Source organism: Pseudopipra pipra, chromosome 19 (assembly GCF_036250125.1).
Source record: "Pseudopipra pipra isolate bDixPip1 chromosome 19, bDixPip1.hap1, whole genome shotgun sequence".
Classification (NCBI taxonomy): domain Eukaryota; kingdom Metazoa; phylum Chordata; class Aves; order Passeriformes; family Pipridae; genus Pseudopipra; species Pseudopipra pipra.
Genome location: NC_087567.1, coordinates 9,892,833 through 9,907,532, shown reverse-complemented (window position 1 = coordinate 9,907,532; position 14,700 = coordinate 9,892,833). Strand labels below are relative to the sequence as shown.

Genomic DNA, 14,700 nt, shown 5'->3' with positions numbered 1-14,700 from the left:
TGGATCACAATGAAAAATGTTAAGAGAGTTGGGAAACATCCAACTCTTCTTGGTAAGAATTGGAGGCTCTTTAAATTATTCATAGCTAAGGCCTAGGTTAAATAATTGATGTAATAGATTCAAACAAACATTTTAAAAAAATGGCACACAGACAACTGGTAGAGATCCTGAACTCATTCAGCAAGGAGACAAACATCTACATCATAATTAGACACAATTTAATGATATCATTACACTTGGGAAGAAAACAGGTCCACATTTTATGGCTGAGCTATTTGCCCCCACGTAAACAACCAGGGAATTGCTGCAAGGAGCGTGCAAACAGTTCCTCTGGATGCTCCCACAAAGAGGGTTATCTCCAGTGGGGCTGGGAGTGTTGGAATTCATGGAGGGAAAGGTCAAAGACTCCACCACAATGGGAGGCCTAAGCAGGAACCTACAGAGCTGCTGCTGAGATGGTCCCATTCTCAGAAGGTCTCAGGGACAAAGATGGAACTGTTTTTGGTGGTTAATGAAATGCAGAGCTGACAGAGAAGAACAAGAGCTGGAGAGACAGGACTCACAAATGGAAAGCACACAATGCTGGTACTTTGTGAGCAGAAGTAATGGCTCAGGGGGAACTCAAGCCTTTTAATCAAGTATCTCTTGGAGCACCTTTCACCCCTGAAGATTCATTTTCTTTCCCTTCATCTCCTGTTCTTTGCCAGTGCTGAACAGTGTGACATCACCTGCACCAATACTGAGACCAAGTGCCAGAACAGACACTGGGAATTACAGATATTCCTACACATGCAGCAGGAAAACATTCCCAAGGACTACATCCAACTGGACTGTATCTGAGGGCTGTGCTGGGCAGGTAATTCATCCCCAGCACAAAGCTTGATGCTGAAGGAAGGACTGAAATGTTCCCTAGGGCACATTATCAGCACCTTATTTGGGATTTTGTATGCAAGAAGTAGCTCAAAAACTAAGCATCCAATTATAGGACACTGCCTGAAGAGTTTTGAAAACATTTACAAAAACATTATATTACAACATAACCATCATATAAAAGAGTTATTCCTAATTAGGAAGTGGTCACTTACACAGTGACCTTAACTTTAAAGTCCCCAGGGATCTTAATTTTATGTGGACTTCCCACCAGTTCTAGGTGGAGTGATTGTAACAGGTATAGACTAGATAATACTGTGAATGTCAGATTTTATTTAAGCTAACAGGAATCTCAGAGCACAACTAACTGTTGCATCATTAAAGTCTACAGGCATGACGTGCATGGCTCTCTGGCCAGGTTTGATGTCATCCTGAAGTCCCATCTCTCCAGAGGGATCATTTCACAACTGTACTCACATCAGAAGAATTTCAGTCCCAAAATTAAAGTGTTTAACTCTTTTTCTTTTTTTTTTTTTTTTTTTTTGACTACAGCTTCATCCTGTAATCAAATATCTTGTGTGTTCAGCACAGTCAAGACACAAAAATGTAAATTACTTCTCCACAAGAAAAGCAGCACTGAAAGGGAATTAGATGTTCCTGGAACCTGCATAAACCTTTAACAGAATGAGTCAAAATACCTATTCAAATATAGAAAAGAAGTCAATAAAAAAGCTAAATGTCCAACCTGGCCTTGGACACTTCCAGGGATCCAGGAGCAGCCACAGCTTCTCTGGGCAACCTGTGCCAGGGTCTTTCCCCCCTCACAGGGAAAGATTTCTTCCTAATGTGGCTCAAGACTTCACAGAAAAATGATCTTAAAACTTTACACTCACTATTTACAGAAACAAAGCAGAAAAAAAAAATATGCATGTTGACAATCCTAATGCTGCCCTTGGAATCTCCAAAGGACATCAATCCTGATGAAGCCTGAAGTGTTTAGGGATTACTCAGGAACTAAAATTACAATAAAAAAATGTAGTAGCTTTAAAGTCAAGATTTTTAAGCAAGAGAAAATTAAAGACCTCAATAAATTATGCGTCCCTAAATATTGAAAACCTGCCTGGAATTACCAACCACTATTTCAATGTTCAGTGTGTTGTAATGAAAACTGTTCCTCTGTTTCTGCCCCTCACTCTCCTCCTTCCCACCCCCACAGCAGCAGGACTATGGGGAGGGAAATTCCACAGGAATCCTGCAGCTCCTTCTACCCAATTTAACTTCTATTTTTCTTTTCACTTAAGTATGAACCATTTCTTTTGTATTTCCTCATGTCCACAGTGCCACAAAGCAATCCACACAGAAATCAACATTACTCACAGAGGAGATCAGAGGGATGAGATCCCTCACTTGAGAATGGACTGACCTTCAGAAAATCTGGACAGTCAGATGTCCCATGCCTAAACACTGAAATTCAGTTTCCCATTGGATTTTTAAGCAATCTTCACGGAATTGGCAGGGGAAAAAAGTAGATTTAGAGAACAAATTTTTCTCCCATATTGCCCTAAATTTCAAGATCCGGTAGAAAAATAAAAAGATTTTAAAAAACAAGTTTCAAGGCTCACGCTGTTATTAAGATGCTGCTTTTTTTTTTCCCCCTCTTGGATAAAATCTCCTTCACCAAAGTTCTGTGGACTGTAACAGGATCAAGATTTGAACTAAGTTAGCTGAAACTGTTACTTTTGAGCTTTAAATGGAGGTTGCCCTTTGAGCTGCTTTGACTTTTAGACCTTGTGGCCAATTTCCACAGCCCTACATTTGGAAGACAGAAAGGAAGCAGAGTGGGAAAGGGAGATGTGAAGATAATGCCAGGTATTTTCACATGTCTGTGAAAGACTTTTCAACAGAGATGCTTTTTTCTTTTCCCCTCCTATCTTTTACTTAACATGTGCTCTTCAGATTAGAGGCAAAAAATAGGGATGTAGGTTAAATTAAAAAAAAAATAAATTCAATAGCAGTTAATATAGCTGAAAATTAGCAAATTTTTTGAAAAATAGAAAAAATCCAACAAATTAAAAAAACCAGTATTTCTGACAGAAATGACAATTCAAGACTATTAAAGATATTGCCCCATGAAGGATTATTTGTAACTTTAATTTGAGGATGTAAAGAAGTTAACTTTTCTTTTGCTATACTACACATGTAAAAAAAAAAAAGATCAAAGAAAGAAAAGAATTGAGATTCAAATTCCATTTTTAAGCAAAAATGACAATGTCTTCCTGAGTTAAAATTAATCCTTTAATGATGAATTTCAAAGGTTTAAATACTTTCTGTGACCTTGGCTTTAAATAATTATGCCAAGCAGAGCTTTCCTTACATTCAGAAAAGATCCTGAATTGTTGATCACAGCCATTTTAATGGCTTCAGCCTGGCTGATTTCCAACATAATCCCCCCAATGCTCTTCAAAATTACAGACCAAGAACCTGACGCAGGTAAATGAAATGTCACTTGCACAAAGGCTGCTCAAACAGTCTCTGCAGATTGTTAATTTGTGCCACTGCACATCCCTTTGCAAGAAAATGTGTGATTTAGTGCATTAATGGGTATAAAAGATACTTCAACAACTATCTGCTTACACATACACAGTGTCTATATAAATATTAAGTAGGGGGTTTTTTTTTGGTTTAGCTTCTGAAATAAAACTCCCATGTTTTAGCTCCCTAATGGGGGGAAATACTTGAATTCAAGACATGGGTCCGAGGGGATGCTCAGCAAGGACAGATGTGGGCAGTGACCTCCACGGAACAGAACGGGGAGGGAAACCTTGATGGATCTGAAACATAAATTCCCATTTTCAAGCCTTTCCCAGAGTCCTTGCTCACTTAATGCACACAGGCAATATCAGACCAGCCATCATTAGCAACCAGATTTAATCTCCTCGCAGTTTTAGCCTGAGTTTTTGCCTCCTTAGGAACTCACCTTCTTTTTAAGGGACAAAAAGCTTGGTTAGGCTGAACCACCCTTTCTACTCCTTATTCCAGCAAAGAAGAAGTGATTAGCTGGGTCCTTGGCTGGCCTTACCTGTGAAATCACCTGTGTTTTTAAAGTCCTGCTGGCTCCCAAGCACCTCAGGGCACCTTCCACCCCTGCCCTCTGGGTGCTGCCCAGGGCTGGAGGTGCTCCCAGTCCCTCTCCCAGGGCTGGAGGTGCTCCCAGTCCCTCTCCCAGGGCTGGAGATGCTCCCAGTCCCTCTGCCAGGGCTCAGATCACAGCCATGGCTCAGGGGAAGGTTTTCATCACAGAACCACAGAGGGCAGATCTACAGCAGACATCTGATTTTCCAGCTCAAGCGTCCCCTAAACATTTCCCCCCAGGGAAGCTTTGCTTAGCTGACTTTTGGGGTGACTGTTCCCCTCTCCCCACACCCCACAGGTCTGCCCCATGTGACTCTCTCACCTTGTCCAAGACCTTCTCTGTCTCAGCTGCATGTCTCTTCTTCAGGTCTAAGATCATTTTTTCTGTCTCCATCTTCATTTTGTTCACTGTGGCCTCCTTTTCTCGAGCTGCCTTCAGCTTCTCCTCGTCCCTCTGACGGCTCAGGTCCAGCAGCTGCTGGTTCCTCAGAGAGTTTGCCTGAATGAGCTCTTCCCTCAGCCTGAGGATTTGGTTCTCCAGGTTACAGATAACCTGCGAGAAAGAACAAACTAAGTGAGAAAACCCAAAGCCACAAAATAAAAGCCACTTGATTTTCTTAGAAAGGGTGTTAGCAGCACTCAAAGGATGCTCCAGCCCTTCTCCTGGCCTCTCTTCCCTTTCTCTTCGTGCCTGCAGATGAAAACAGCTCCCCCCTGCCCAAAGCATTGGCAAGGTTGGCATTTTTGGAGGGGGTGCCCCCATAGGTGAAGAAATTTAGTTTGTGGCATATAATCACTGTAACTTCTATCCATGCCTTCTTCTGTTATCCTTAAGAAATCATCTGCCCCCTTTTAATGAGGTATCATCAATCATTTATCAACAGCTCCCAGACTCTGATGTAGGAACACAAAGGGTTGAAGAATCAAAATGATAAGAGATAAAACTGTGCTACTCCTCATTAGACAGAATACATTCTGTTATTTTACAGTAGTAGTAGTAGGTACACATTTATTACTTCAGATGTACACTTGCATATAACTCTTATTAGTTACTTTTTTAACTCAATTTCTTCCCCAGGTTCTCAACCAAAGTACGAGAGTATCACATCTGAGACACAAAGCATTGTCCCTACAGAAAAGTGGAATGTATGATGGTGCAAGCACATCCATGTTTTCATTCATAAATATAATTCTGAAAATTAGCATTTTCACTAAACCCTCACACAGTTATTTCCCCTTCTTTCCTCCTGCTTCACAAGTAACTTTGCAGTTCCCTGGAATTCCATCAGAGAGGATGAGATAATACTGAGATAAGAAACTGATGTTCTACCAAACAAATGCAGGTGACTCAGCTCAAGCTTATTAAAGACTTCACAAAAAAAATCTGATGAAAACTAGTGTATATTTAAAGTTCCCATTGCCCTGGAATGCCAGAATACTGATTCTAGAGCTCTGAGCTTGTCTTTCTTTCCAACTGCTATTTTTCTTCTTTAGACACTTTTAATACACCGTCTGTACTCAGCTAAACCATTTATCTGCAGTGTCTGAGAACCACATTACTACAAAACTTTGAAAAAGAAACATCCATTTCTGACCAAAGTTGGGACATGAATGACTATCAGATCTATTGCCTTGAACATTAATCTCCCAAGACAGATTGTTATAAATACTGTGATCTGAGAGAGGAAAAAAAAAAAATTAAAAAAAAAAATCAAGGCTTGAAAGTTTGCCCGTTTTTCCAGCTATTTGAACTATCTGGTGTAACAAAGATGTCATCTCCCTTCAAACCTTCAGTTTGTCCTTCAGCTATCACAGCTGTAACATGTATGAAACAATATTAACCCCCTCAGAAACTTATTTGGCTTCCATGCTTTCTTAATTACTCACTGGCACTGCTCCCCACTGTGTCAAAGGTAAAATTGTGTGTATGGTAGAGAAGGAATGAGCATGTCATTTGTATACAGAACTCTAACACAGGCCACATATTTCAGCTCTATCAGCATTATCTCAAACATATGTTTCATATAGTGTAATCTGCACTAGATCCTTTCCTTCCTCTCCTGAGCTTTTCCTCTACACATGTTTAATTTCTTATTAAATCCGTATACAGGCTAAAAACGTAAAGTACATTTTAGTCTATAATTATAATCCACAATGTGCTTTCATAATTCTTTCGGAAAATTATTTCATCTCAAGATCACAAAAACATGACAGCCTGTCTGGCTTTCCCTTAGCCAGAGAAACACTAACTCAGTGAAGATAATAACTACAATTTCTGTTGGATGATATGGTCTGAGTTCCAAACTGACATTTGGGTTTTTCAACAGCTGTCCCAGTGCAAGTCCTGCCTGGAATAATCACAATTATCTTTTAATCTGTGAGAGCTCCTTTTGAGAGCTCATTACCCCACCATTACCACTTTCCTTCTGGTTTTTTTTCACCCCCTTCTTTCTTTTTTAAAATGAAAAGCTTCCTCCAACTACACCCTCCACACACACATAAGTGAAACTAAGATATTATATCCCTCAGAAGTTCCCTAAAAAGTTTGTTAAAATATTTAGGATAAGAAACCAGGGCTAACGTTTTATAATACAGGGAAAATTCATTCATAAATGACATTGCAAGCCAAAATAAAGGCTGGGCGAATTCCTGACTCAATTGTTACGTCTTTTCTGCTTTACTTCATTCTTTATTAATGATTCTTATAAAAAAGTAGAAAATGAAATGGCACAATACAGTGTTTTCTACTGCCAGGAGGAGAAAGTAACAGCTCCCAGCCTTCAGATCCCAAATGGGGAGCCAGCTGATCGTGGGCTGAGTGTTATAGGTAAAGTAACAGTAATTAATATGCAAAGGAGCATTAATGTTGGACCTAATAGATGGCAAAAGCAGATTTGGTTCTATTAGGAGAGAAGAAAGGCTCTGGAGACGGGGTGATGGCAGCGAAACTAATATGATTAAAGGAGTCCCTTTGGAGCAACTTCACTGCCAGTAAGATGATGTTAAGAGACATCTAATCTCCCCAAAGTGACTGGAAAAAGCTTATATTGGGGATCACAGCCACAGTTCCTGTCAATTACTTTCAAATAAGTCCAGTTCTCACAGCCAGATTAGGTCTTCTCATAAACAAAGTCAGTGGCAGAAGCAGATTACACCCGAACAACTCCCTGCCTGAGACAACCCTGTGTGACACGAGATCTTCAAGTGCTGAGGGAAATGAATCCCAAACTTTCCAGCACTAAGACTCTGCTATTCCACATGCCAGGTTTAATAAACTATTATTAGACTTAAATGTAGGCAAATTAGGAAGGAAAAAACCCCAAGATGACTTAATTCTCAGTTGTGAAAAATCCACGAAATATAAAACTTATGAGTGACTGTCTTTTTTAACGATTCTGTGAGAAAATAAGAGCTGCAGTTACAAAACCTCACTTCTCATGCTCCAGATCCAAAGGCACAAGGTTTGCTTGCTTTCTTTGGAAAACTGAATCCTCTTTCTCAGTATTGGTTTCTTAAATTTTTCCCTGGCTGCTCTGTTTGGGAACCAAAAATGGTTTGCATGGTCCAAACAAGAACTTGGGTACAAGAGCTGCTGTGAGAAATACACATCTTAAACACTCCATCTGAGCAAATCATTATTGTACTAAACTGGATCAAACATAAGAAATAAAGACTCACAGCATGTAATAGGTCCAAAAGGTTATTGCTGTTTGCTTTCTTTTATGGATCAATGTGTTGGAGTCTTTATTTCAGTTGTGTGGGTACAAGTCCATGAAATAAAAGAGATTGGTATCTATTTTGGAAAGGATGCAGAAGTTTGCAGCAAGTCCCAGGACGGCCACACCACAGGAACATGCCCCAAATGAGGAAGCATTTTGTAAAATTACTATTAATCCACATAGAGGACAACAAACAGAAAGGCAACACTGGCTTACACAGTACCCCAAATGGAACAGAAAGACAAATACACAAACTGTGTGACAGGGTAGAGGTTTCATATGACTTTATATGGCACACTTGTATGTCCCATGGCTGAAGAAACTGCTGGCCAAGGTGGTGATTTCTATTTCTGTTTCAAAGCAATAACTCAGAATTCTAACTAAGAATATCTGTGCCGAAATAAGTGTCATAAAAAGGGTGGGTCATGAGCCCACAGCAATTTGCCTGCAGGGAAAAAAATAGACTTGAAAGAAAAAGAAGAAGGTTGGTCACTCACTTTGGCCTATTTAAAATGCCAATAAACGTACCACGTGTTATTTGGAAGGAATACATGTGCTCTTAATTTTAAAAAGTAAATTGCATAAGAAAACATAAAGTTGGCAAAAAATTCTAATGAAAATCTGCTGGTGATGTCTGAAACTGTGACAGCTACGTGCAACAGAGAGGAGAAACGGACCCAATGACCACAGGCTAATTAAAACCAAGGATAATACATTTTCCCTTTATTTTTCAGAAGCCCCCACATCACCCCCATGAAGCATTTCCTTGGATCAGATTCTGAGGAAGAGGCATGAGCACATCTTCACACTCAGGGCCACGGAACACACGGACTTCGCCGTCCCCCTCCCAGCACATGACACACCAAACCACATCCACCCCATCCCCACACGGCTTCAAACACGGGCAAGGGCACTTCAGAGCCACAGAAACAAGGCAGTGGAGAATTCAGATCAAATCCACTCCTGACCTATTCCCCAAGGCTCAGATCTACAGTCACTGAGGTGTTGCCTCAGCGGATTTACAGTAAGTGAGTAACATCTCCCAGCAGAGGAAGCTGCAATAACCCTCATTGCTCCTCACTCAGGCTGCTCAAGCTGCACTCAGCTGCTTAAACACCTCTGCATTTCTCTGGTGGCTCATGACAACTCTTCAAACTGAGTTTCAGAAGTTTTCTGCCCTGGGTTAACTTGGTTTCAGTCAGAGATGACTGCACTGGGCTCAGTTTGCTGCGTTTAATGTTGCATGGAACATTTAAAAAACTCCACAACAACCCCCCCCAGAACCTCTAAGCAGTGCTATGGCCTTAGCTCTGAGGTTACAGTATCACAAAGATCCTTTCTGGGATAATAACCTAAAATATCAGCCTGTAACAGTCCTATCTGACCCACCAACATGCAGCTTCTGCCTCTGAGTGCCAGGACCTTCTCAGCATTTCCTCATGTGGAAGACCATTAAAATGAGCAGTGTGTGCTGGGAACCATCAGCTGGACCTTCTGAAAGGGAGATTTGTCTCTTTGTGTCTCATTCCATGGTGTGACAGCGATGGATGAGGTATCCATAACATCCCTTATTGGGCACTGGATTATTTTGGAAAGGAGATCAGTCCAGTGCAGGGAAAGGAAGTCTGTAGTAAAAACAAATCTCACTTTGATGATGAAGAATTAAAAGGAAAAATAAGGAAGAAAGCAGAAACACCCAGTGATTCAGTGGTGACAATGACTCCCTTTTTACCCAGGATCAGTGCAATGTCCCAGAGGAGGGGGATGAAGTGTCCCCTCCCAGTCACACAGCAACTGGTGACATATCTCCTGCAAAATACCTTAGAGGGATTATCTGCTCAAAGTGGGAATCTCAACTACTTCAGCTTTCTTATGAGCAAACAAAGCTTTATGAAACGCTGGGAAACAGATCATACAAGTTTCTCTACCATCAGAAAAATAACCAATGCACTTCACATAAAAGAATTCTGAAAAATAAACAAATATACTTGCAGCTCTGAGCTTAGGAAAAAGCGTAGCTGTAAGAACTTCAAATGTGTGTAATGTTGATTTGTGTTTAAAACAAAATTGGTTTGTATTAATGAGTTTTTCTGCTGCAGCTTCAGCAAGTCACAACACTCCTCCTCAGAAGGGATCTCATTCTAGTTTTGGGGAACTGTCCCTATGATTTTTATCCTTAAGAGATATAAGAGTTCAGCAACCAAGGACCAGGCACAGTGCTAATGGATCTCTATCTTTTCATCCACAAAGCATCCTACTGAGTCCAACTCACCAAACCAATACTTTAAAATAGTTGTATTTTAAATTCAAGAGTCATTGAAATGTAGTCATTTAAGTTTTTAAAGTCATCTTGTAAATCAAGCTTTGTAATGAACTAAATTACGCCCATGTTAAACAGCTACATTGAAAATATTTTCTATACCACAGCAAATTCAATTAAAATATGTTAAGAAATTATTATCCAATTTTCCTTGTGACTGGTAAAATCAGCAATTTGTCAATATTATGAACCTTTTAAAAGATAAGATCTGATTTGCAAAGCAAACTGCTGTGAATGTCACACACATTATCACAGGGGTAATGATGTGGCAGAGCACAAATTAACAGGGCTAAGTAATAAACAGCTATTTAGCTTTCACGGCACAATCTATTACACTGTCAAGTTTAAATGCCTTTTGGGTAAGCACACACAGGCCCATAAATGTGGGCAGATAAATGAAATGGTGTGAAATGAAGTGAAAATGAGCAACAGTTCAGTGACCAACAGGTTGGGCTCAGCTCCTAAGAGCTCCTGAGATCATTCCAAAGAGCATGGGGCTGTGCAAGCTCTTCCAGAGGAAATCAGGGAAGCCACCACCCTCATCACTACAGGCAGTCCTGGTCAGTGGTCTAGGACTTTCTGGAAACACAAAAGTATCAGCTTCAATACTCAAAGATGCACTTTATTATATATTTATACAGTATTTTGTGCATATTGAAGTGTTCCTGCTCCTGAGGGGAAAAAAGTTCTGTCCAGAATGTTGCTGCTATTGCACAACTCTTAACTAGGAGCCATCTTCATCCTACATATATATATATATATCTCCCATATATATCCTGTATATGACTACATTGCAGTGATGGGGTGAAGTTATTAATACATCCATAAATGAAATGTTCACAGTTCATAACTCAGGCTGGATAAGATCAAGTTTAGGTCTTGCAGAACTTAAAAAAACCAAAGCTGCACTCACTAACCTGCCCAGCACATGAGGAGTGGCAGTTCTCTAGACTCAAACAGAATATCCAGTGTCAAAAAAACTTCAGTAACAGCAGTGCAGGTGGCAGCTAAGGGTAAAATATTTACTGTTCAGCAGTGTCAGATCCCAATCTCCATATTCCAGGGCTTATGCAAAGGCCTATTGACTCCATCTCCACACAAACTCAGCCTTTCTCACCTTTGCAAATGTACCCCTGACATCCCTCTTGGAAACATCCACTGGGGCTTGTAAAGTGAGGTGTTGAGCTGCCAACTTACATATTTATTCTATTAATTTTACCAGCATTAAGCTGCTTTTAAAGGTCAAACCTCCCTGGTCAGATTCTTTACGTGGACTGTTCCAGCATGTATGCTCTGAAAAATGCCTCTAACATTTATGAAGTATATTACAACTAACCCTGCTTATTTTGTATCTACCAGGGTGTCAGTCAGGGCTGGGGAGCAGGTTTAACACCACCTTACCTGTACAGAGCTAAACATCACTCTCCTCTTCATGTCCAAACTATGGTGAACACCCCCCTCACCCCAAATCTTGCACTTAACACGGTCCCAAGAACAGTCCAACACTCTTTAAGACTAGAATTTACTTATTAGTGATGTATTTGCTCTTGTCTACTCTTGTTCTACAGCTTAAGCATTTTCCTGAAACACAGTGAAAGTGTTGACTCATGAAGAACAATAGTTACCTTCTGCTTAGCTCCATTTTCAATAAAATTAATGAAAAATGAGCCTTCCCATGTCATTCCTACAAATAAACACACATTTCCACAGGTAACCCAACCCCCAAACTGTTTGCTAACTCTGCCATGTATTTCTGAAGGCTGAAAAGGAACCAGCAAGGCCCAGCTATCAAAATGCCAGTAGGAAAAGCTACACTGAACATATTGGCCCCACTCTTGTTTCTACACCTGAGAAAGGAGTAGCACATTTTTGAGATCTGCTGCAATGTGACATCAAGCAAAACACGATTTTTGATGATTTTCTGTCCCAAAAGGAGTGCTCTGAAACAGATATGGACTTTTACAGAAGCCACTTAGCTGCCTAAATACCAGTTAATGTAAATGGCACTTAAGCTACAAACTAGGCTTAAAAAAAAAAAAAAAAAAAAGAGGGGGAAGAAAGAAAGGAAATCAGACATCCATTTGAACAGCTCCACAAAGAGCTTAAAATTAACAGAGCTTATTTTGATTTCTTAATTTACATAAGTACATTTGATTCCAATTTAGTTAACAGCAGCTAGAAAGCAGAACTTCATATAGGTTGGTTATTGTCACTGCCTTCCTAATAAAATGAGTTTTAGTCAAACAGAAGAACCTTGAGCTTACAAGTGCAATAAAAACAATGCAGTGCACTGGGGAGTGAAAGGATTACTTACCACGTTGAAATTGAGATAAATGTAAATACATTTTCCATTTAACAGTTCTAAGACCTGTAACAGACTTGGCCCTCTTGCCTGGCAGACAGATCCAGAATAGTTTCTCATTACCTGATTTACTGTATTTGCTTTGAAATAGATTAGTGAGTCAAAAATTAAAACACCCAGCTTTCTTTCTCCTCTCCTTTTATCTGATGAAAGAAATGTTTACATTTGTGTTCTTCTTTGTACAAACACAAAGATTTGAATAAGACTGCTGAGAGACCTTCCAGGAAAGGACTCATTTCCTTCTGTCTTTCTACTAAGAATTTTAATGGAGACACTCACATGGGCACATAACAATCTACAAAACTGCATTAATGGAACTTAAATATGATGGAGATAAAAAAAAATGAACTGGCCATAAATATCTGTTTAATGCAGTGATCCCCTAAAATAACTCATGAGAGCAACACACAGATAAAATACAGAGTGGCTAAAATAATAAATGAAAATCTACATGTAATACCAGGTTTTCTGCATCATACAAATCATAACAATCTATCCCTCAATGATGATTGATGAAAACTGTACCAAATGTGTTTAGTCTTCCCCGTTTTCCTTACGAATAACTCTAAAGCTCTAATATTTGTATCTCAGGATTTGAAAGGAAAATATTCCTTTCAGTTCTGAAATAACATTGAAGTAAAGCTTGTTCTGAAAGTGAGGAAAAGCTCCTGATATTCCAGGAAGGACAGGACTTTCCCTCAATGGAATACAGAAATGGAGGCTAAAGATCTCTGTGGTGGCCTGGAAAGAACCACATGGCAATCTGGCAATTTCTGTGTCCAGCATCTCCTAAGTCAAAGCTTTTAACAAACATTTGCATTTAAATTTTCCACACATTAAGTTTAAAAGCATTAACATTTCCTGAACAACACGTAATTCTGATTTAAATGCAGACATGATGCATTACAGATTTAAGGATTACTACAGACATTCATCTCTATGAGGCAGCAAAATTAAATGTATTATAATTCCCAATTTGTCCCCAGAAGAGGAAGAGGCTGCATTGTCTGTGAGAAATGTCTTTGCTCTGTCAACTATTGAAGAAACTTCACTGTAAGTGAAAAAAAAGCCCAAACAACCCTATGCCCAAAAAAACACCTAGAAAAGCATCACACACTTTTCTTTTGGATGCATTTGTTTAAATAACTGCTTGAAACAAACCTATTTTGAATATTCCAGAAGTTTTACCCCACACAGCCCATACGGGTTTTATGGAGACCGTAACGGAAACGGCATCGGATGCAAAACCTGACAGGAGAAACAAGAGACAAGATGCAGACACAAAGCCTTATTAATAAGCTGTTCATGCATAAAATATCTCCCAACTCCTGAAGCTCCTACTTGTAGAAAAGCCAACTTTGGGCAGCAGCTCCCAGTCAGTCCATCTGCCACGACCAGCCCCTCAACAGGCACTTGAGGAGACTCCAAGTTGGTGCCTCTGTCCAAGCTCTACCCTGACTGGTAATAAAGTGGAAAAGATAAATTTTACAAAATTCCAGCACAATCACAGGAAGCCAACTAAAGAAGCCAATGCTGTTATTCTCTGGGCCAACAATTAAAGACTTCAATGCACCAGCCTGTGAGTCCTTTTCTGCTCTGCTAAAGAAGGTGACACACCAGGAACCTCTCTCGTTACTGATGTCACCCTGCTGTACTAAAGGGGACAGTCTTTAACCAGACATGAAGCCCTTGTTCTCTGTGTCATGAATGGCAATATTTGTGGGCAGAAATCCTGAATCCAGCAGCTTCAGAAATAAAAATCATGGCACTTACAGGTTGTAGGCTTTAAAGAAATAATCAGCTTCTAACTTTCAACAGATCCCTCGTTTCAACCAGTGACAATGGCTGCAGGATTTCTGTTGATCAATGAGTTGTGGTAAATTCCTGTAAATTCCTGTCTATACAGTAGCTGCTTACACAGATGAGATGCAGAATTACACACAGGTATCCAACATCTGGCTTTCTCCTTTTCAAACCAACTCCTCCTTGCAAGGAGGATATTCCAGTTGACTATCTTTAGGGTCAATCCTGCTGTCAAACAGATAAATGTGTCACCTACATCAGAGGATGGAAATCCTAGAGAAGGAGGTCTTTAGTCTAGCCTAGATGTTAGGCTGGAGTCAAGGGCATCAGATGATGGTACCAAATGTCACACACACAGAGCTGATGCTGTTTCAAGCCTCCCTCTCTGCACCTTCATCTTCAAGTGCTGGTTTCCCTATTCCCCTCACCTCAACAGTGGCTCTTCTGACTTGAGAGACCTTTTGGAAGCCTCCTACTCCACAGCTACCAGTTCA

General features: G+C 40.0%; 1 protein-coding gene across 4 annotated transcripts in view; it reads right to left on the bottom strand.

The window, feature by feature from the left end:
* Nucleotides 1-14,700, bottom strand: part of CEP112 (centrosomal protein 112) — a 155,072-nt gene that overhangs the window by 54,419 nt on the left and 85,953 nt on the right. For all 4 annotated transcript variants that reach the window (XM_064676103.1, XM_064676102.1, XM_064676104.1 and 1 more), the window contains one exon: nucleotides 4,325-4,555. In XM_064676103.1, coding sequence (XP_064532173.1) covers nucleotides 4,325-4,555 — 231 coding nt within the window. The remainder of the gene's footprint in view (nucleotides 1-4,324; nucleotides 4,556-14,700) is intronic.